General features: G+C 49.1%; 1 protein-coding gene across 1 annotated transcript in view; it reads left to right on the forward strand.

Annotated features, from left to right (window-relative positions):
* Positions 1 to 618: 618 nt before the first annotated feature.
* LOC142246805 (uncharacterized) overlaps positions 619 to 25,236 on the forward strand; it is a 36,686-nt gene continuing 12,068 nt past the window's right edge. The window contains 5 exon segments of the mRNA XM_075319853.1: positions 619 to 727; positions 954 to 1,158; positions 1,269 to 1,534; positions 19,930 to 20,099; positions 24,171 to 24,408. Of these exon segments, the coding sequence (XP_075175968.1) occupies positions 619 to 727; positions 954 to 1,158; positions 1,269 to 1,534; positions 19,930 to 20,099; positions 24,171 to 24,408 (988 nt within the window).

Consider the following 25,236-nt stretch of genomic DNA (forward strand, 5'->3'; position numbering starts at 1 on the left):
TCTGCTGGGACCAGTCCTCTGCTGGGTTCCTGCTTGGACCAGTCCTCTGCTGGGTTTCTGCTGGGACCAGTCTTCTGCTGGGTTTCTGCTGGGACCAGTCCTCTGCTGGGTTTCTGCTGGGACTAGTCTTCTGCTGGGTTTCTGCTGGGACCAGTCCTCTGCTGGGTTTCTGTTGGGACAAGGGCTCTGCTGGGTCCCTCTATAATACAGGACACAGAGATGCTGCTCTGTACAATGGATCTCTATGTCTATGCTGTGGAGTCAGAGGCTGCATTGCAGCTTGAACTACATCAAATCCTTCCACTGACATCATCACAGCTTGTGGCTCAACAGCTAGGACCGCTAGGGCTGCTGGACACATGTTTAAAAGTTGCTCATTTGATTCCAGGCGTGGCTGAAAGTAAAGATTTTTTTATATATATTGTATTTGTATTTTTTGCTAATTTCTTTATAGTAGTTTTATGGGAACAAAAGAATCTGACTTTATCCTTCAGTTACATGGAGATGTAGTGTATATCTTATCTATGTAGCTGAATAATCTGCTTCTGTTTTCTGTGCCTGCAATACAGGCCAAGATTACCAAATCCTCATCTACCTCTCAGTACAGGCAGTGGCTCAATGGTAGCGCTGCTGACGCTGCCCAAAGAGCTCACAAGTTCTAGTCCTGTCCCAGAAATTCAGAGCAGAAGAGAATTTAATTTATTCACTGCACTGAGGGGAGGAGCCGGTACAAGAGCTGGGACAGCGGGAGGGAGCCCTTAAATCGGGACAGTCCCGCATAATCCGGACGGTTGGGAGGTATGCTGAAGTCACTGACCATAGTGGAGCCCCCTGGACTCAGACCTCTGGGGTCCGCATCACCTTCTCCCAAGGACTAGAAATTTTCAATTCACAACTAAACTTTTCCAAAGCTGAAAAATTCTAACCTTATCTAATGGTTTTTTTTTTCCTAGTTTTCTTGTCCGATATCTCATCAGCTTCACAAGATTCATGTGGGTCCCCCAAAGTTGTGACCCGCATTGTTGGGGGGTCGGATGCTGTGGATGGAGAGTGGCCCTGGCAGGTCAGCCTGGGGTATAAGGGCGCCCATATCTGTGGAGGGTCCCTGATTTCCAGTACCTGGGTCCTGACCGCTGCGCACTGCTTTCTGGGGTAAGTGCGGAGTTATCAGAGCAGCTGGGATCCTATGACAACACTCCCTGCTCTCAGTTATTTCAGTGTTGTCATAGGGACGTTGCAGATGTTGACCTCTCTGTTTCTCATTGTAGGACTGTCGAGGACTACGTGGTGCGTCTGGGAATGTATCAGCTCGCGGTGACAAATCCTCATGAGCTTCTGTCCACAGTGAGACAGTTTATCACCCACCCGCAGTACACGGAGGTGGGGAGCCCGGGGGACATCGCTCTGGTCCTGCTGTCCACTCCGGTCAATTATACTCAATACATTCAGCCGGTGTGCCTGCCCGATGTTTCCACCACCTTCCCCTGCGGAGCAGAATGCTGGGTGACCGGCTGGGGGGACACGTCCTCCGGGGGTGAGTGCTCCAGTCCCAGCTTTTCCGAATAGAGCTGTGTGCTGTCACTGCTCTTACAGTAAAGAATCACCATGTTGTAGCGTCCTCCGTTCCTCCAGATGTAGCAGCTGCCCCCCATTATACATAGAGTCCTGGGTGTCAGTAGATGATGGAAGTGGAAATGAGAAAATTACAAGAAAAAATACAGAGTCCTCAGACACTTTGTGTGAATTCAGCAAAATGCGCACCTGTCGTTTTGTTGACTTGTAGTTGCATGGAAAAAAATACTGACGTCAATCGCTCACCTGTCCGAGCATCACCGCCACAGCCGCACATCAGGATAACACTACGGTAAGAGATAGGGATAGCACTAATAGGGATAAGACTATAGATAGGGTAAGAGATAGGACTAGGGATAGGGATAAGGATATGGTAAGAGATAGAACTAGGGATACGGTAAACGAGTGGACTAGTGATAGGGATAGAACTAAGGATAGAACTAAGGATAGGGATAAGACTAGAGATAGGGATAGGGTAAGAGACAGGACTAGGGATAGGGATAAGACTAGAGATAGGGATAGGGTAAGAGACAGGACTAGGGATAAGGACAGGACTAGAGATAGGACCAGGCATAGGGATAGGACTAGGCATAGGAATACAACTAAGTATAGGACTAGGGGTAAGACTACGGATACGACTAGGGATATAACTGGGGATAGGGTAAGTGATAGGACTACGGATAGTAAGAATAGGGATAAGACTAAAGATAGGGTAAGAGACAGGACTAGGAAGAGGTTAAGAGATAGGACTAGACATAGGGATAGGGTAAGGGATAGGACTAGGGATAGGGATAATACTAGGGACTGAACTAGGGATAGAACTAGGGTAAAAGATAGGGCTAGGACTAGGGATAGGGTAAGTAATAGGACTATTAGGGATAGGATTGGGGATAGGGATAGGTTAAGGCATAGTGCAATGGTTAGAGATAGGACTAGAGTCAGAACTAGTATAGAGCTACAAACATTGCCAAGAAAAAAGGAAGGGTCCAAAACCAACCAGAAAACCAACAAATCAGAGACTCCCCAATTAAATAAATAAATAAATAAATAAAGTGCAGGGAACCATCGAAGAATAAAATGGACCAAAGGAAACAAATGGTGAAATACAAGAGTTCATTAATAAATAGTTATAATAAATGTGAAGATAATGACGACAGTGGGAGCAAACGAAGGAAAAAAGTGCCAGGAACACGACTGCACCAAGATAAGCCACCAGATGGCGACAGACACTGCAGGTCTGAAGGGAAACGGACAGCAAAGACAAGGCTGGAGGGGAAAGGGTTAACTAGAAATGATGAGTCCAAGTCACCCTCACAAGTGCGACCTCCTCACACCACCATAATGAGAGGGAAGCAATATTCCCCTGAAACAGTGTACAGCAAGCAACCGAACAAGCAGGGGCAGGGGGAGATAGCACTAGGGTGAGACATAGGACTAGAGTCAGGCATAGGACTAGAGATAGGACTAGAGTCAGGCATAGGACTAGAGATAGGACTAGAGTCAGGCATAGGACTAGAGATAGGACGAGGGTAGGAGAGAGGAGCAGGGTTACACATAGGACTACAGATAGGACGAGGGTAGGAGAGAGGAGCAGGGTTACACATAGGACTACATATAGGACGAGGGTAGGAGATAGGAGCAGGGTTACACATAGGACTACAGATAGGACGAGGGTAAGAGATAGGAGCAGGGTTACACATAGGACTACAGATAGGACGAGGGTAAGAGATAGGAGCAGGGTTACACATAGGACTATAGATAGGACGAGGGTAGGAGATAGGAGCAGGGTTACACATAGGACTATAGATAGGACGAGGGTAAGAGATAGGAGCAGGGTTACACATAGGACTATATATAGGACGAGGGTAAGAGATAGGAGCAGGGTTACACATAGGACTATATATAGGACGAGGGTAAGAGATAGGACGAGGGTAGGAGATAAGAGCAGGGTTACACATAGGACTACAGATAGGACGAGGGTAAGAGAGAGGAGTAGGGTTACACATAGGACTACAGATAGGACGAGGGTAGGAGATAGGAGCAGGGTTACACATAGGACTACAGATAGGACGAGGGTAGGAGATAGGAGCAGGGTTACACATAGGACTACAGATAGGACGAGGGTAGGAGATAGGAGCAGGGTTACACATAGGACTACAGATAGGACGAGGGTAGGAGATAGGAGTAGGGTTACACATAGGACTACAGATAGGACGAGGGTAAGAGATAGGAGCAGGGATACACATAGGACTACAGATAGGACGAGGGTAAGAGATAGGAGTAGGGTTACACATAGGACGAGGGTAGGAGATAGGAGCAGGGTTACACATAGGACGAGGGTAGGAGATAGGAGCAGGGTTACACATAGGACTACAGATAGGACGAGGGTAGGAGATAGGAATAGGGTTACACATAGGACGAGGGTAAGAGATAGGAGCAGGGTTACACATAGGACTACAGATAGGACGAGGGTAAGAGATAGGAGCAGGGTTACACATAGGACTACAGATAGGACGAGGGTAAGAGATAGGAGCAGGGTTACACATAGGACTACAGATAGGACGAGGGTAAGAGATAGGAGCAGAGTTACACATAGGACTACAGATAGGACGAGGGTAAGAGATAGGAGTAGGGTTACACATAGGACTACAGATAGGACGAGGGTAAGAGATAGGAGCAGAGTTACACATAGGACTACAGATAGGACGAGGGTAAGAGATAGGAGTAGGGTTACACATAGGACTACAGATAGGACGAGGGTAAGAGATAGGAGCAGGGTTACTCATAGGACTACAGATAGGACGAGGGTAAGAGATAGGAGTAGGGTTACACATAGGACTACAGATAGGACGAGGGTAGGAGATAGGAGTAGGGTTACACATAGGACTACAGATAGGACGAGGGTAAGAGATAGGAGTAGGGTTACACATAGGACTACATATAGGACGAGGGTAAGAGATAGGAGCAGGGTTACACATAGGACTACAGATAGGACGAGGGTAAGAGATAGGAGCAGGGTTACACATAGGACTACATATAGGACGAGGGTAAGAGATAGGAGCAGGGTTACACATAGGACTACATATAGGACGAGGGTAAGAGATAGGAGCAGGGTTACACATAGGACTACAGATAGGATGAGGGTAAGAGATAGGAGCAGGGTTACACATAGGACTACAGATAGGACGAGGGTAAGAGATAGGAGTAGGGTTACACATAGGACTACAGATAGGACGAGGGTAAGAGATAGGAGTAGGGTTACACAGGACTACAGATAGGACGAGGGTAAGAGATAGGAGTAGGGTTACACATAGGACTACAGATAGGACGAGGGTAAGAGATAGGAGCAGGGTTACTCATAGGACTACAGATAGGACGAGGGTAAGAGATAGGAGTAGGGTTACACATAGGACTATAGATAGGACGAGGGTAAGAGATAGGAGCAGGGTTACACATAGGACTACAGATAGGACGAGGGTAAGAGATAGGAGCAGGGATACACATAGGACTACAGATAGGACGAGGGTAGGAGATAGGAGCAGAGTTACACATAGGACTACAGATAGGACGAGGGTAAGAGATAGGAGTAGGGTTACACATAGGACGAGGGTAGGAGATAGGAGCAGGGTTACACATAGGACGAGGGTAGGAGATAGGAGCAGGGTTACACATAGGACTACAGATAGGACGAGGGTAGGAGATAGGAATAGGGTTACACATAGGACGAGGGTAAGAGATAGGAGCAGGGTTACACATAGGACTACAGATAGGACGAGGGTAAGAGATAGGAGCAGGGTTACACATAGGACTACAGATAGGACGAGGGTAAGAGATAGGAGCAGGGTTACACATAGGACTACAGATAGGACGAGGGTAAGAGATAGGAGCAGAGTTACACATAGGACTACAGATAGGACGAGGGTAAGAGATAGGAGTAGGGTTACACATAGGACTACAGATAGGACGAGGGTAAGAGATAGGAGTAGGGTTACACATAGGACTACAGATAGGACGAGGGTAAGAGATAGGAGCAGAGTTACACATAGGACTACAGATAGGACGAGGGTAAGAGATAGGAGTAGGGTTACACATAGGACTACAGATAGGACGAGGGTAAGAGATAGGAGCAGGGTTACTCATAGGACTACAGATAGGACGAGGGTAAGAGATAGGAGTAGGGTTACACATAGGACTACAGATAGGACGAGGGTAGGAGATAGGAGTAGGGTTACACATAGGACTACAGATAGGACGAGGGTAAGAGATAGGAGTAGGGTTACACATAGGACTACATATAGGACGAGGGTAAGAGATAGGAGCAGGGTTACACATAGGACTACAGATAGGACGAGGGTAAGAGATAGGAGCAGGGTTACACATAGGACTACATATAGGACGAGGGTAAGAGATAGGAGCAGGGTTACACATAGGACTACATATAGGACGAGGGTAAGAGATAGGAGCAGGGTTACACATAGGACTACAGATAGGATGAGGGTAAGAGATAGGAGCAGGGTTACACATAGGACTACAGATAGGACGAGGGTAAGAGATAGGAGTAGGGTTACACATAGGACTACAGATAGGACGAGGGTAAGAGATAGGAGTAGGGTTACACAGGACTACAGATAGGACGAGGGTAAGAGATAGGAGTAGGGTTACACATAGGACTACAGATAGGACGAGGGTAAGAGATAGGAGCAGGGTTACTCATAGGACTACAGATAGGACGAGGGTAAGAGATAGGAGTAGGGTTACACATAGGACTATAGATAGGACGAGGGTAAGAGATAGGAGCAGGGTTACACATAGGACTACAGATAGGACGAGGGTAAGAGATAGGAGCAGGGTTACACATAGGACTACAGATAGGACGAGGGTAAGAGATAGGAGCAGGGATACACATAGGACTACAGATAGGACGAGGGTAAGAGATAGGAGCAGGGTTACACATAGGACTACAGATAGGACGAGGGTAAGAGATAGGAGCAGGGTTACTCATAGGACTACAGATAGGACTAGGGTAGGAGATAGGAGCAAGGTTACACATAGGACTACAGATAGGACGAGGGTAAGAGATAGGAGCAGGGTTACACATAGGACTACAGATAGGACGAGGGTAGGAGATAGGAGGAAGGTTACACATAGGACTACATATAGGACGAGGGTAAGAGATAGGAGTAGGGTTACACATAGGACTACAGATAGGACGAGGGTAGGAGATAGGAGCAGGGTTACACATAGGACTACAGATAGGACGAGGGTAGGAGATAGGAGCAGGGTTACACATAGGACGAGGGTAGGAGATAGGAGTAGGGTTACACATATGACTACAGATAGGACGAGGGTAAGAGAGAGGAGTAGGGTTACACATAGGACTACATATAGGACGAGGGTAGGAGCTAGGAGCAGGGTTACACATAGGACTACAGATAGGACGAAGGTAGGAGATAGGAGTAGGGTTACACATAGGACTACAGATAGGACGAGGGTAAGAGATAGGAGCAGGGTTACACATAGGACTACAGATAGGACGAGGGTAGGAGATAGGAGCAGGGTTACACATAGGACTACAGATAGGACCAGGGTAAGAGATAGGAGCAGGGTTACACATAGGACAACAGATAGGACGAGGGTAAGAGATAGGAGCAGGGTTACAGATAGGACTACAGATAGGACGAGGGTAGGAGATAGGAGCAGGGTTACACATAGGACGAGGGTAGGAGATAGGAGCAGGGTTACACATAGGACGAGGGTAGGAGATAGGAGCAGGGTTACACATAGGACTACAGATAGGACGAGGGTAGGAGATAGGAGCAGGGTTACACATAGGACTACAGATAGGACGAGGGTAGGAGATAGGAGCAGGGTTACAGATAGGAGGAGGGTAGGAGATAGGAGTAGGGTTACACATAGGACGAGGGTAAGAGATAGGAGCAGGGTTACACATAGGACTACAGATAGGACGAGGGTAGGAGATAGGAGCAGGGTTACACATAGGACTACAGATAGGACGAGGGTAAGAGATAGGAGCAGGGTTACACATAGGACTACAGATAGGACGAGGGTAGGAGATAGGAGCAGGGTTACACATAGGACTACAGATAGGACGAGGGTAAGAGATAGGAGCAGGGTTACAGATAGGACTACAGATACGACGAGGGTAGGAGATAGGAGCAGGGTTACACATAGGACTACAGATAGGACGAGGGTAGGAGATAGGAGCAGGGTTACACATAGGACTATAGATAGGACGAGGGTAAGAGATAAGAGCAGGGTTACACATAGGACTATAGATAGGACGAGGGTAAGAGATAGGAGCAGGGTTACACATAGGACTACAGATAGGACGAGGGTAAGAGATATGACGAGGGTAGGAGATAGGAGCAGGGTTACACATAGGACTATATATAGGACGAGGGTAAGAGATATGACGAGGGTAGGAGATAGGAGCAGGGTTACACATAGGACTATATATAGGACGAGGGTAAGAGATAGGACGAGGGTAGGAGATAAGAGCAGGGTTACACATAGGACTACAGATAGGACGAGGGTAAGAGAGAGGAGTAGGGTTACACATAGGACTACAGATAGGACGAGGGTAGGAGATAGGAGCAGGGTTACACATAGGACTACAGATAGGACGAGGGTAGGAGATAGGAGCAGGGTTACACATAGGACTACAGATAGGACGAGGGTAGGAGATAGGAGCAGGGTTACACATAGGACTACAGATAGGACGAGGGTAGGAGATAGGAGTAGGGTTACACATAGGACTACAGATAGGACGAGGGTAAGAGATAGGAGCAGGGATACACATAGGACTACAGATAGGACGAGGGTAAGAGATAGGAGTAGGGTTACACATAGGACGAGGGTAGGAGATAGGAGCAGGGTTACACATAGGACGAGGGTAGGAGATAGGAGCAGGGTTACACATAGGACTACAGATAGGACGAGGGTAGGAGATAGGAATAGGGTTACACATAGGACGAGGGTAAGAGATAGGAGCAGGGTTACACATAGGACTACAGATAGGACGAGGGTAAGAGATAGGAGCAGGGTTACACATAGGACTACAGATAGGACGAGGGTAAGAGATAGGAGCAGGGTTACACATAGGACTACAGATAGGACGAGGGTAAGAGATAGGAGCAGAGTTACACATAGGACTACAGATAGGACGAGGGTAAGAGATAGGAGTAGGGTTACACATAGGACTACAGATAGGACGAGGGTAAGAGATAGGAGTAGGGTTACACATAGGACTACAGATAGGACGAGGGTAAGAGATAGGAGCAGAGTTACACATAGGACTACAGATAGGACGAGGGTAAGAGATAGGAGTAGGGTTACACATAGGACTACAGATAGGACGAGGGTAAGAGATAGGAGCAGGGTTACTCATAGGACTACAGATAGGACGAGGGTAAGAGATAGGAGTAGGGTTACACATAGGACTACAGATAGGACGAGGGTAAGAGATAGGAGTAGGGTTACACAGGACTACAGATAGGACGAGGGTAAGAGATAGGAGTAGGGTTACACATAGGACTACAGATAGGACGAGGGTAAGAGATAGGAGTAGGGTTACACATAGGACTATAGATAGGACGAGGGTAAGAGATAGGAGCAGGGTTACACATAGGACTACAGATAGGACGAGGGTAAGAGATAGGAGCAGGGTTACACATAGGACTACAGATAGGACGAGGGTAAGAGATAGGAGCAGGGATACACATAGGACTACAGATAGGACGAGGGTAAGAGATAGGAGCAGGGTTACACATAGGACTACAGATAGGACGAGGGTAAGAGATAGGAGCAGGGTTACTCATAGGACTACAGATAGGACTAGGGTAGGAGATAGGAGCAAGGTTACACATAGGACTACAGATAGGACGAGGGTAAGAGATAGGAATAAGGTTAAACATAGGACGAGGGTAAGAGATAGGAGCAGGGTTACTCATAGGACTACAGATAGGACTAGGGTAGGAGATAGGAGCAAGGTTACACATAGGACTACAGATAGGACGAGGGTAAGAGATAGGAGCAGGGTTACACATAGGACTACAGATAGGACGAGGGTAGGAGATAGGAGGAAGGTTACACATAGGACTACATATAGGACGAGGGTAAGAGATAGGAGTAGGGTTACACATAGGACTACAGATAGGACGAGGGTAGGAGATAGGAGCAGGGTTACACATAGGACTACAGATAGGACGAGGGTAGGAGATAGGAGCAGGGTTACACATAGGACGAGGGTAGGAGATAGGAGTAGGGTTACACATATGACTACAGATAGGACGAGGGTAAGAGAGAGGAGCAGGGTTACACATAGGACTACAGATAGGACGAGGGTAAGAGATAGGAGCAGGGTTACACATAGGACTACATATAGGACGAGGGTAAGAGATAGGAGCAGGGTTACACATAGGACTACATATAGGACGAGGGTAAGAGATAGGAGCAGGGTTACACATAGGACTACAGATAGGATGAGGGTAAGAGATAGGAGCAGGGTTACACATAGGACTACAGATAGGACGAGGGTAAGAGATAGGAGTAGGGTTACACATAGGACTACAGATAGGACGAGGGTAAGAGATAGGAGTAGGGTTACACAGGACTACAGATAGGACGAGGGTAAGAGATAGGAGTAGGGTTACACATAGGACTACAGATAGGACGAGGGTAAGAGATAGGAGCAGGGTTACTCATAGGACTACAGATAGGACGAGGGTAAGAGATAGGAGTAGGGTTACACATAGGACTATAGATAGGACGAGGGTAAGAGATAGGAGCAGGGTTACACATAGGACTACAGATAGGACGAGGGTAAGAGATAGGAGCAGGGTTACACATAGGACTACAGATAGGACGAGGGTAAGAGATAGGAGCAGGGATACACATAGGACTACAGATAGGACGAGGGTAAGAGATAGGAGCAGGGTTACACATAGGACTACAGATAGGACGAGGGTAAGAGATAGGAGCAGGGTTACTCATAGGACTACAGATAGGACTAGGGTAGGAGATAGGAGCAAGGTTACACATAGGACTACAGATAGGACGAGGGTAAGAGATAGGAGCAGGGTTACACATAGGACTACAGATAGGACGAGGGTAGGAGATAGGAGGAAGGTTACACATAGGACTACATATAGGACGAGGGTAAGAGATAGGAGTAGGGTTACACATAGGACTACAGATAGGACGAGGGTAGGAGATAGGAGCAGGGTTACACATAGGACTACAGATAGGACGAGGGTAGGAGATAGGAGCAGGGTTACACATAGGACGAGGGTAGGAGATAGGAGTAGGGTTACACATATGACTACAGATAGGACGAGGGTAAGAGAGAGGAGTAGGGTTACACATAGGACTACATATAGGACGAGGGTAGGAGCTAGGAGCAGGGTTACACATAGGACTACAGATAGGACGAAGGTAGGAGATAGGAGTAGGGTTACACATAGGACTACAGATAGGACGAGGGTAAGAGATAGGAGCAGGGTTACACATAGGACTACAGATAGGACGAGGGTAGGAGATAGGAGCAGGGTTACACATAGGACTACAGATAGGACCAGGGTAAGAGATAGGAGCAGGGTTACACATAGGACAACAGATAGGACGAGGGTAAGAGATAGGAGCAGGGTTACAGATAGGACTACAGATAGGACGAGGGTAGGAGATAGGAGCAGGGTTACACATAGGACGAGGGTAGGAGATAGGAGCAGGGTTACACATAGGACGAGGGTAGGAGATAGGAGCAGGGTTACACATAGGACTACAGATAGGACGAGGGTAGGAGATAGGAGCAGGGTTACACATAGGACTACAGATAGGACGAGGGTAGGAGATAGGAGCAGGGTTACAGATAGGAGGAGGGTAGGAGATAGGAGTAGGGTTACACATAGGACGAGGGTAAGAGATAGGAGCAGGGTTACACATAGGACTACAGATAGGACGAGGGTAGGAGATAGGAGCAGGGTTACACATAGGACTACAGATAGGACGAGGGTAAGAGATAGGAGCAGGGTTACACATAGGACTACAGATAGGACGAGGGTAGGAGATAGGAGCAGGGTTACACATAGGACTACAGATAGGACGAGGGTAAGAGATAGGAGCAGGGTTACAGATAGGACTACAGATACGACGAGGGTAGGAGATAGGAGCAGGGTTACACATAGGACTACAGATAGGACGAGGGTAGGAGATAGGAGCAGGGTTACACATAGGACTATAGATAGGACGAGGGTAAGAGATAAGAGCAGGGTTACACATAGGACTATAGATAGGACGAGGGTAAGAGATAGGAGCAGGGTTACACATAGGACTACAGATAGGACGAGGGTAAGAGATATGACGAGGGTAGGAGATAGGAGCAGGGTTACACATAGGACTATATATAGGACGAGGGTAAGAGATATGACGAGGGTAGGAGATAGGAGCAGGGTTACACATAGGACTATATATAGGACGAGGGTAAGAGATAGGACGAGGGTAGGAGATAAGAGCAGGGTTACACATAGGACTACAGATAGGACGAGGGTAAGAGAGAGGAGTAGGGTTACACATAGGACTACAGATAGGACGAGGGTAGGAGATAGGAGCAGGGTTACACATAGGACTACAGATAGGACGAGGGTAGGAGATAGGAGCAGGGTTACACATAGGACTACAGATAGGACGAGGGTAGGAGATAGGAGCAGGGTTACACATAGGACTACAGATAGGACGAGGGTAGGAGATAGGAGTAGGGTTACACATAGGACTACAGATAGGACGAGGGTAAGAGATAGGAGCAGGGATACACATAGGACTACAGATAGGACGAGGGTAAGAGATAGGAGTAGGGTTACACATAGGACGAGGGTAGGAGATAGGAGCAGGGTTACACATAGGACGAGGGTAGGAGATAGGAGCAGGGTTACACATAGGACTACAGATAGGACGAGGGTAGGAGATAGGAATAGGGTTACACATAGGACGAGGGTAAGAGATAGGAGCAGGGTTACACATAGGACTACAGATAGGACGAGGGTAAGAGATAGGAGCAGGGTTACACATAGGACTACAGATAGGACGAGGGTAAGAGATAGGAGCAGGGTTACACATAGGACTACAGATAGGACGAGGGTAAGAGATAGGAGCAGAGTTACACATAGGACTACAGATAGGACGAGGGTAAGAGATAGGAGTAGGGTTACACATAGGACTACAGATAGGACGAGGGTAAGAGATAGGAGTAGGGTTACACATAGGACTACAGATAGGACGAGGGTAAGAGATAGGAGCAGAGTTACACATAGGACTACAGATAGGACGAGGGTAAGAGATAGGAGTAGGGTTACACATAGGACTACAGATAGGACGAGGGTAAGAGATAGGAGCAGGGTTACTCATAGGACTACAGATAGGACGAGGGTAAGAGATAGGAGTAGGGTTACACATAGGACTACAGATAGGACGAGGGTAAGAGATAGGAGTAGGGTTACACAGGACTACAGATAGGACGAGGGTAAGAGATAGGAGTAGGGTTACACATAGGACTACAGATAGGACGAGGGTAAGAGATAGGAGTAGGGTTACACATAGGACTATAGATAGGACGAGGGTAAGAGATAGGAGCAGGGTTACACATAGGACTACAGATAGGACGAGGGTAAGAGATAGGAGCAGGGTTACACATAGGACTACAGATAGGACGAGGGTAAGAGATAGGAGCAGGGATACACATAGGACTACAGATAGGACGAGGGTAAGAGATAGGAGCAGGGTTACACATAGGACTACAGATAGGACGAGGGTAAGAGATAGGAGCAGGGTTACTCATAGGACTACAGATAGGACTAGGGTAGGAGATAGGAGCAAGGTTACACATAGGACTACAGATAGGACGAGGGTAAGAGATAGGAATAAGGTTAAACATAGGACGAGGGTAAGAGATAGGAGCAGGGTTACTCATAGGACTACAGATAGGACTAGGGTAGGAGATAGGAGCAAGGTTACACATAGGACTACAGATAGGACGAGGGTAAGAGATAGGAGCAGGGTTACACATAGGACTACAGATAGGACGAGGGTAGGAGATAGGAGGAAGGTTACACATAGGACTACATATAGGACGAGGGTAAGAGATAGGAGTAGGGTTACACATAGGACTACAGATAGGACGAGGGTAGGAGATAGGAGCAGGGTTACACATAGGACTACAGATAGGACGAGGGTAGGAGATAGGAGCAGGGTTACACATAGGACGAGGGTAGGAGATAGGAGTAGGGTTACACATATGACTACAGATAGGACGAGGGTAAGAGAGAGGAGTAGGGTTACACATAGGACTACATATAGGACGAGGGTAGGAGCTAGGAGCAGGGTTACACATAGGACTACAGATAGGACGAAGGTAGGAGATAGGAGTAGGGTTACACATAGGACTACAGATAGGACGAGGGTAAGAGATAGGAGCAGGGTTACACATAGGACTACAGATAGGACGAGGGTAGGAGATAGGAGCAGGGTTACACATAGGACTACAGATAGGACCAGGGTAAGAGATAGGAGCAGGGTTACACATAGGACTACAGATAGGACGAGGGTAAGAGATAGGAGCAGGGTTACAGATAGGACTACAGATAGGACGAGGGTAGGAGATAGGAGCAGGGTTACACATAGGACGAGGGTAGGAGATAGGAGCAGGGTTACACATAGGACTACAGATAGGACGAGGGTAGGAGATAGGAGCAGGGTTACACATAGGACTACAGATAGGACGAGGGTAGGAGATAGGAGCAGGGTTACAGATAGGAGGAGGGTAAGAGATAGGAGCAGGGTTACACATAGGACTACAGATAGGACGAGGGTAGGAGATAGGAGCAGGGTTACACATAGGACTACAGATAGGACGAGGGTAAGAGATAGGAGCAGGGTTACACATAGGACTACAGATAGGACGAGGGTAGGAGATAGGAGCAGGGTTACACATAGGACTACAGATAGGACGAGGGTAAGAGATAGGAGCAGGGTTACAGATAGGACTACAGATACGACGAGGGTAGGAGATAGGAGCAGGGTTACACATAGGACTACAGATAGGACGAGGGTAGGAGATAGGAGCAGGGTTACACATAGGACTACAGATAGGACGAGGGTAGGAGATAGGAGTAGGGTTACAGATAGGACGAGGGTAGGAGATAGGAGTAGGGTTACAGATAGGACGAGGGTAGGAGATAGGAGTAGGGTTACACATAGGACGAGGGTAAGAGATAGGAGCAGGGTTACACATAGGACTACAGATAGGACGAGGGTAGGAGATAGGAGTAGGGTTACACATAGGACGAGGGTAAGAGATAGGAGCAGGGTTACACATAGGACTACAGATAGGACGAGGGTAAGAGATAGGAACAGGGTTACACATAGGACTACAGATAGGACGAGGGTAAGAGATAGGAGCAGGATTACACATAGGACTACAGATAGGACGAGGGTAAGAGATAGGAACAGGGTTACACATAGGACTACAGATAGGACGAGGGTAGGAGATAGGAACAGAGTTACACATAGGACTACAGATAGGACGAGGGTAGGAGATAGGAGCAGGGTTACACATAGGACTACAGATAGGACGAGGGTAGGAGATAGGAGCAGGGTTACAGATAGGACGAGGGTAGGAGATAGGAGTAGGGTTACACATAGGACGAGGGTAAGAGATAGGAGCAGGGTTACACATAGGACTACAGATAGGACGAGGGTAGGAGATAGGAGCAGGGTTACACATAGGACTACAGATAGGACGAGGGTAGGAGATAGGAGCAGGGTTACACATAGGACTACAGATAGGACGAGGGTAGGAGATAGGAGCAGGGTTACACATAGGACTACAGATAGGACGAGGGTAAGAGATAGGAGCAGGGTTACACATAGGACTACAGAGAGGACGAGGGTAAGAGATAGGAACAGGGTTACACATAGGACTACAGATAGGACGAGGGTAAGAGATAGGAGCAGGGTTACACATAGGACTACAGATAGGTCGATGGTAGGAGATAGGAACAGGGTTACACATAGGACTACAGATAGGACGAGGGTAGGAGATAGGAGCAGGGTTACACATAGGACTACAGATAGGACGAGGGTAGGAGATAGGAGTAGGGTTACACATAGGACTACAGATAGGACGAGGGTAGGAGATAGGAGCAGGGTTACACATAGGACTACAGATAGGACGAGGGTAGGAGATAGGAGCAGGGTTACACATAGGACTACAGATAGGACGAGGGTAGGAGATAGGAGCAGGGTTACACATAGGACTACAGATAGGACGAGGGTAGGAGATAGGAGCAGGATTACACATAGGACTACAGATAGGACGAGGGTAAGAGATAGGAGCAGGGTTACACATAGGACTACAGATAGGACGAGGGTAAGAGATATGAGCAGGGTTACACATAGGACTACAGATAGGACGAGGGTAAGAGATAGGAGCAGGGTTACACATAGGACTACAGATAGGACGAGGGTAAGAGATAGGAGCGGGGTTACACATAGGACTACAGATAGGACGAGGGTAAGAGATAGGAGCAGGGTTACACATAGGACTACAGATAGGACGAGGGTAGGAGATAGGAGCAGGGTTACACATAGGACTACAGATAGGACGAGGGTAAGAGATAGGAGCAGGGTTACACATAGGACTACAGATAGGACGAGGGTAGGAGATAGGAGCAGGGTTACACATAGGACTACAGATAGGACGAGGGTAAGAGATAGGAGCAGGGTTACACATAGGACTACAGATAGGACGAGGGTAGGAGATAGGAGCAGGGTTACACATAGGACTACAGATAAGACGAGGGTAAGAGATAGGAGCAGGGATACACATAGGACTACAGATAGGACGAGGGTAAGAGATAGGAGCAGGGTTACACATAGGACTACAGATAGGACGAGGGTAAGAGATAGGAGCAGGGTTACACATAGGACTACAGATAGGACGAGGGTAGGAGATAGGAGCAGGGTTACACATAGGACTACAGATAGGACGAGGGTAAGAGATAGGAGCAGGGTTACACATAGGACTACAGATAGGACGAGGGTAAGAGATAGGAGCAGGGTTACACATAGGACTACAGATAGGACGAGGGTAAGAGATAGGAGCAGGGTTACACATAGGACTACGGTTAAGGATAGGACCTGGGACAACTGTAGCACCAGGGTTAGGACAATGGTTAGGGATAGCATTAAGGATAGGGATAGGAATACAGTAGATGATACAACCAAGGTAAGGGATAGGACAAGGTAGAGAACTAGGCTTATGGATAGGGATAGGACTGACGGGTTCAGGATAGAACTAGCATTAAGGATAGGTTTAGGTTTACTTCTAAAGTAATAAATAATTGCAGTAAAAACCTCCACAAAATTGTAATATTAAATAAAAAGTAAAAAAAATATTACAATATATAAGTTTATTTTTAAAATGTTATGTCTAACAGTTCACAGAATAAATAAAGCCCCGGCAGCCCCCGCTCCCGCTCTGCCCGGGTGTGTAATAAAGAATAGGTGATTGTCAGTGAATAACTTTGATAAAAATGACATTTCCTGACGATATTTCAGCAAACCAGCAAATGTAGTTCTGGGCAGACTCGCTCATCAGTATATGCGCCTGGATTGAGCATTCAGGCTCGCTGTCTTCTTTGCTTTACAGCAGCCTCCTGGCATTGGTCGCACGGTTACGCTTGTTAGATCGTCCTCCTCTGTGTCAGGGTTACTCAGCGTTTTCACCAATTATTGTGCAATTATCTCTCCGCTAGAGGAGCTCTATCGCCATCTATTGGGAGGTTATAAGTCAGTGACATTTTCAGGAATCTGACGACGTGACATTCAGTAGATAATAATATTGTGCATCTTCCCCTCCCATTTCCCCTCCGGCTTCTCCTGACACATTGGTAACACAATATCGTCCTATTGTACAATAATGAATTTACACAGCTTAGTATCAGCCACAACAAAATGATGTTTTACTGTGCGAACTCTGTGCAAAGGCAACAGCAAGTATATCATCGAGAAAAAAACCCAATACCGACCCCTGTGGCACCTCATTGTCTGTGACCCCTCCAATACTAAACCCCTGTGGTTCCCAGCCAGTAATTGTGAGCCCTCCAATACTGACCCCTGTGGTTCCCCTCTGGTTATTGTGACCCCTCCAGTACTGACCCCTGTGGTTCCCCTCTGGTTATTGTGACCCCTCCAGTACTGACCCCTGTGGTTCCCTGCTGGTTATTGTGACCCCTCCAGTATTGACCCCTGTGGTTCCCTGCTGGTTATTGTGACTCCTCCCTCCAATATTGACCCCTGTGGTTCCCCGCTGGTTATTGTGACCCCTCCAATACTGACCCCCGTGGTTCCCTGCTGTTTATTGTGACCCCTCCAGTACTGACACCTGTGGTTCCCCGCTGGTTATTGTGACCCCTCCAATACTGACCCCTGTGGTTCCCCGCTGGTTATTGTGACCCCTCCAGTACTGACACCTGTGGTTCCCCGCTGGTTATTGTGACCCCTCCAATACTGACCCCTGTGGTTCCCCGCTGGTTATTGTGACCCCTCTAATACTGACCCCTGTGGTTCCCCGCTGGTTATTGTGACCCCTCCAATACTGACCCCTGTGGTTCCCTGCTGTTTATTGTGACCCCTCCAGTACTGACACCTGTGGTTCCCCACTGGTTATTGTGACCCCTCCAATACTGACCCCTGTGGTTCCCCGCTGGTAATAGTGAACCCTCCAATACTGACCCCTGTGGTTCCCCGCTGGTTATTGTGACCCCTCCAATACTGACCCCTGTGGTTCCCCACTGGTTATTGTGAACCCTCCAATACTGACCCCTGTGGTTCCCCGCTGGTTATTGTGAACCCTCCAATACTGACCCCTGTGGTTCCCCACTGGTTATTGTGACCCCTCCAGTAGTGACCCCTGTGGTTCCCCACTGGTTATTGTGACCCCTCCAGTACTGACCCCTGTGGTTCCCCACTGGTTATTGTGACCCCTCCAATACTGACCCCTGTGGTTCCCCGCTGGTTATTGAGACCCCTCCAATACTGACCCCTGTGGTTTCCCGCTGGTTATTGTGACCCCTCCAATACTGATCCCTGTGTTTCCCCGCTGGTTATTGTGACCCCTCCAATACTGACCCCTGTGGTTCCCCGCTGGTTATTGAGACCCCTCCAATACTGACCCCTGTGGTTCCCCGCTGGTTATTGTGACCCCTCCAATACTGATCCCTGTGGTTCCCCGCTGGTTATTGTGACCCCTCCAGTACTGACCCCTGGTTATTGTGACCCCTCCAGTACTGACCCCTGGTTATTGTGACCCCTCCAGCTTTTACCCCTTTGGTTCCCCACTAGTACCTTACATTATCCAATGCTGACATGTTTGGTACCTTACCCGTCACTGTGACACCCCCTTTCTTTGTTGCAGTATGATTTTGTATAGGTATACAGTATATATATATATATATATATATATATATACAGTATATATGATGTACGATATCCAACTCCCCAGATGCAGCTGATCAGGCCTGACCCCGCATTAATCCGTGTTGATGCTGAGCTATGAGGCTTTGATCACTGATAAGCTCCAGGATGACATCTTTCAGGGGTCTTCACACGTTTCCCCCACAATACAGCTTGCACTTACAGACCTGTCATTTCTCTTTTTTACCCGATTTTTGCAGATTTGCACAAATTTGCGGCTCTGTGATTTACAAAGGCTTAAAGAGACCGCGCCCTGGATTTGGTTATCTAAACTGAGTTCTTCCTCCGATTCTCACTGCTCCCCTGATTCTGAAACATTATCTTTTGTTTTATGCCCTTTCATCCCATCATTACGCCCCTCAATAATAAAGCGCACAATATGCAATTATTCCTTTCAACCAAAAACCTGCAGAATTCTCTGTGGGCGTGTCCTTTTTCTCCTGTGTGACGCCGACCAATCAAAACCTAGCAGCATCAGGGAACACTCTGTTCACATTACACACTTCAGTTCTTCTTATAATTAGTACCATAGTGTGACTTTCACTGTTCTTATCTCCCTAAGAGCTCTAGGGTGCATTCTACAGCTTTTTAATCACGTCTCTTCCTGCCGGGCTTTACAGGGAACATTTATTGGAGACTTCACCCATTTCCTCTGCATTTCATCCAAACATTTCATTTCCCTCTACATTTTTTTTATTATATTTAGTTTAGACTATGTTGAATGTATTAGAAGAGCCACAGATGCCTTAGATGCACCTCTGCGGTAATACTTACCTCTAAGTGATGTTAGTAATCTTGGCCGTTTCTTCTCAGTAAATCTACGGTATCCCGAGACCCTCCAGAAGGTGATGACCCCACTGATTGACCATGTCACCTGTGACCAGCTGTACCATCAGTGGTCCCCAGAAGCTGCCAACACTGTAATAATCCACGATTATGAGATATGTGCGGGCTACACAGATGGACAAAAGGACTCGTGCCAGGTGAGTGACCAGGAGGACAGCAGAGACCACCTCTCACAGAGACCCTGGGCTGGACTTTCTTCTATCACCCAGCTGGTCTTCTCCTCTGAGCACCGCCTCTGCTCTTCTCCTCTGAGCACCACCTCTGCTCTTCTCCTCTGAGCACCGCCTCTGCTCTTCTCCTCTGAGCACCGCCTCTGCTCTTCTCCTCTGAGCACCGCCTCTGCTCTTCTCCTCTGAGCACCGCCTCTGCTCTTCTCCTCTGAGCACCACCTCTGCTCTTCTCCTCTGAGCACCGCCTCTGCTCTTCTCCTCTGAGCACCACCTCTGCTCTTCTCCTCTGAGCACCACCTCTGCTCTTCTCCTCTGACCTTTTGAGCACCGCCTCTGCTCTTCTCCTCTGAGCACCGCCTCTGCTCTTCTCCTCTGAGCACCGCCTCTGCTCTTCTCCTCTGAGCACCGCCTCTGCTCTTCTCCTCTGAGCACCGCCTCTGCTCTTCTCCTCTGAGCACCACCTCTGCTCTTCCCTCTGAGCACCGCCTCTGCTCTTCTCCTCTGAGCACCACCTCTGCTCTTCTCCTCTGAGCACCGCCTCTGCTCTTCTCCTCTGAGCACCGCCTCTGCTCTTCTCCTCTGAGCACCGCCTCTGCTCTTCTCCTCTGAGCACCGCCTCTGCTCTTCTCCTCTGAGCACCACCTCTGCTCTTCTCCTCTGAGCACCGCCTCTGCTCTTCTCCTCTGAGCACCACCTCTGCTCTTCTCCTCTGAGCACCACCTCTGCTCTTCTCCTCTGACCTTTTGAGCACCGCCTCTGCTCTTCTCCTCTGAGCAACACCTCTGCTCTTCTCCTCTGAGCACCGCCTCTGCTCTTCTCCTCTGAGCACCGCCTCTGCTCTTCTCCTCTGAGCACCGCCTCTGCTCTTCTCCTCTGAGCACCGCCTCTGCTCTTCTCCTCTGAGCACCACCTCTGCTCTTCCCTCTGAGCACCGCCTCTGCTCTTCCCTCTGAGCACCGCCTCTGCTCTTCTCCTCTGAGCACCACATCTGATCTTCTCCTCTGAGCACCGCCTCTGCTCTTCTCCTCTGAGCACCTCCTCTGCGCTTCTCCTCTAAGCACCACCTCTGCTCTTCTTTTCTGAGCACCACCTTGGCTCTTCTCCTCTGAGCACCGCCTCTGCTCTTCTCCTCTGAGCACCGCCTCTGCTCTTCTCCTCTGACACTGCCTCTTCTCTTCCCTCTGAGCATCACCTCTGCTCTTCTCCTCTGAGCACCGCCTCTGCTCTTCTCCTCTGAGCACCGCCTCTGCTCTTCTCCTCTGAGCACCGCCTCTGCTCTTCTCCTCTGAGCACCACATCTGATCTTCTCCTCTGAGCTCCGCCTCTGCGCTTCTCCTCTAAGCACCACCTCTGCTCTTCTTTTCTGAGCACCACCTTGGCTCTTCTCCTCTGAGCACCGCCTCTGCTCTTCTCCTCTGAGCACCACATCTGATCTTCTCCTCTGAGCTCCGCCTCTGCTCTTCTCCTCTGAGCACCACCTCTGCTCTTCTCCTCTGACCTTTTGAGCACCGCCTCTGCTCTTCTCCTCTGAGCAACGCCTCTGCTCTTCTCCTCTGAGCACCGCCTCTGCTCTTCTCCTCTGAGCACCGCCTCTGCTCTTCTCCTCTGAGCACCGCCTCTGCTCTTCTCCTCTGAGCACCGCCTCTGCTCTTCTCCTCTGAGCACCACCTCTGCTCTTCCCTCTGAGCACCGCCTCTGCTCTTCTCCTCTGAGCACCACATCTGATCTTCTCCTCTGAGCACCGCCTCTGCTCTTCTCCTCTGAGCACCTCCTCTGCGCTTCTCCTCTAAGCACCACCTCTGCTCTTCTTTTCTGAGCACCACCTTGGCTCTTCTCCTCTGAGCACCGCCTCTGCTCTTCTCCTCTGAGCACCGCCTCTGCTCTTCTCCTCTGACACTGCCTCTTCTCTTCCCTCTGAGCATCACCTCTGCTCTTCTCCTCTGAGCACCACATCTGATCTTCTCCTCTGAGCTCCGCCTCTGCTCTTCTCCTCTGAGCACCTCCTCTGCGCTTCTCCTCTAAGCACCACCTCTGCTCTTCTTTTCTGAGCACCACCTTGGCTCTTCTCCTCTGAGCACCGCCTCTGCTCTTCTCCTCTGAGCACCGCCTCTGCTCTTCTCCTCTGAGCACCACATCTGATCTTCTCCTCTGAGCTCCGCCTCTGCTCTTCTCCTCTGAGCACCTCCTCTGCGCTTCTCCTCTAAGCACCACCTCTGCTCTTCTTTTCTGAGCACCACCTTGGCTCTTCTCCTCTGAGCACCGCCTCTGCTCTTCTCCTCTGAGCACCGCCTCTGCTCTTCTCCTCTGACACTGCCTCTTCTCTTCCCTCTGAGCATCACCTCTGCTCTTCTCCTCTGAGCACCGCCTCTGCTCTTCTCCTCTGAGCACCACCTCTGCTCTTCTCCTCTGAGCACCGCCTCTGCGCTTCTCCTCTGAGCACCACCTCTACTCTTCTTTTTTGAGCACCACCTTGGCTCTTCTCCTCTGAGTACCGCCTCTGCTCTTCTCCTCTGAGCACTGCCTCTGCTCTTCTCTTCCGAGCACTGCCTCTGCTCTTCTCCTCCGAGCACCGCCTCTGCTCTTCTCCTCTGAGTACCGCCTCTGCTCTTTTCCTCTGAGCACCCCCTCTGCTCTTCTCCTCTGAGTACCGCCTCTGCTCTTCTCCTCTGAGCACCCCCTCTGCTCTTCTCCTCTGAGTACCGCCTCTGCTCTTCTCCTCTTTGCACCGCCTCTGCTCTTCTCCTCTGAGCACCGCCTCTGCTCTTCTCCTCCGAGCACCACCTCTGCTCTTCTCCTCCGAGCACCACCTCTGCTCTTCTCCTCCGAGCACCACCTCTGCTCTTCTCCTCCGAGCACCACCTCTGCTCTTCTCCTCCAAGCACCGCCTCGGCTCTTCTCCTCCGAGCACCGCCTCTACTCTTCTCTTCCGAGCTCTGCCTCTGCTCTTCTCCTCCGAGCACCGCCTCTGCTCTTCTCCTCCAAGCACCACCTCAGCTCTTCTCCTCTGAGCACCGCCTCTGCTCTTCTCCTCCGAGCACCGCCTCTGCTCTTCTCCTCTGAGTACCGCCTCTGCTCTTCTCCTCTGAGCACCGCCTCTCCTCTTCTCCTCTGAGTACCGCCTCGGCTCTTCTCCTCTGAGCACTGCCTCTGCTCTTCTCTTCCGAGCACTGCCTCTGCTCTTCTCCTCCGAGCACCGCCTCGGCTCTTCTCCTCTGAGCACCGCCTCTGCTCTTCTCCTCTGAGCACCCCCTCTGCTCAGTAACCACTGAGCTACTTGCATCTCTCCCTGTTCTAACCTACCAACTCACTACCTTCCACTCACACCCCACTCCTGCACACTTGGTCCCTAGTTGCACTACACTAAGACATCCTATATTATTTATACTATATCTATCTAATCCTTAACCCTTTATCTACAGTACTCCTGGCTCTTTACTCTACATCTCCCGCCTGACACAGCACAAGGGGCCAGCATCTTACATTACACATTACACAGTATTTACAGTATTCTAAAACATGCATAGAATCAATTACATTACTTGCCATAAAACATATGCTACTTGCAGTCGCTAGAGGGCACCGAACCCTGCGCCCATCCAGCTCTGCTACGTCCTACATATACTCCCATATACATTATATTTACAATACAATAGCACTTCTACGTAGGAGTGGACGTGGCTCGCCCGCCTCCAACAGCAGCCGGGCATCCATGACGTACTTTGGCTGAAACGTAGTCACATGGCCCCTCAGGTCTGCTGATCACTGGAGGTCCAGTGTGATCGAACCCCCTACTGACCACACACGGCCTGGAAATATCCAATATCTTTACATGTACAGAAATCAGAAGGGTTTGTTTTTCCTTATTTTCCATTCTGAAGATGACAATAGCGGCCATCGAGACTCCACCGTGAAGCTCTGTTGCCTTACACGAGTTCTTGTCCTCTCCGCTGGTGGAAATGTCTCTCAGACTTTCCCCTAATAACCCTATATTGTACCTATATAATATAGAGGATGTCCTTTATCTCCACTCTCTTCCAGGGAGACTCCGGAGGACCTCTGGTCTGTAACGTACATGGTGACTGGTACCAGGCTGGGATTGTCAGTTGGGGTGACAGCTGTGCGCTACAATACCGGCCTGGGGTTTACTCGCTGGTGACGGTCTACCAGTCCTGGATTCTCTCATATGTGCCTGAGCTAGTGTTCATCAATGTGACAGACATCCCTCAGCCCAGCAGGGAATGTGGAGGAGATGTTGGGTCTACGGCCGGGACACCAGGTAAGATATAGAGCGCATCTCCTGACATCCCATATTCGCCTCTGTGTGGTGGAGGTGACAACATTGGTCACAACAAATATTGAGTTACCGGCAGCAGGTGGTGCAGAGCTTCTACATTGTGACACCAGCAGGTAAGGTGACACCGGCTCCACCTCTCGACCTGTGTCCACCAAGCTCCAGACTCCGCTCACATCAATGAGGGGAGAAGATGGATCCAGAAGGAAAACCAACTATTTAGGATTTTGCTCTTACAACTGGTTATACATATGAGGAAGATGCAGAAATCATGAGCCGCTGGGGCTTCATGGTGATTGGTAGTGAGGGTGACTCCATGAGAAGGACCAGGTCACCATCTCCCCTCAAGGCTGGTAGTTGGGTTACATTCAAAGAGTGAAGTATCCAGCAATGGTGAAAGAGTCTGCCGAAACCTGAATTTGGCAAATCCCCTCTGCTTAAATTCGGTCAGAAGTTATAGCAGGAAAATCAAATATTCCTTCCTAAGCTCCGACATCTCCTGACCCCTGAGCATAAACATGGGGCCATCAGAAAGTTGTCTGCAGACACAAGGTCATTGCCCAGTGTGTCCTCAGCTGCGGCCATGGGAGCCGTTACTCCGAGACTCAGCTCTTCCTCCTAAAATCTACAACTCCCAACATGTTCCAATGGCCGGCGGAGACTACAGTTCCCGGGACGTGTAGGAGCCAGGAGTCACCGGCTGGATACTATGGTCCTAGAAAGTGATCATTTCCCACTCCAGCACATGACTCTGCCGACAGATCACACATCACATGGATTATGTAGGAACACAACTGCTTCCGCTCATCTATT

Source organism: Anomaloglossus baeobatrachus, chromosome 7, assembly GCF_048569485.1.
Source record: "Anomaloglossus baeobatrachus isolate aAnoBae1 chromosome 7, aAnoBae1.hap1, whole genome shotgun sequence".
Classification (NCBI taxonomy): domain Eukaryota; kingdom Metazoa; phylum Chordata; class Amphibia; order Anura; family Aromobatidae; genus Anomaloglossus; species Anomaloglossus baeobatrachus.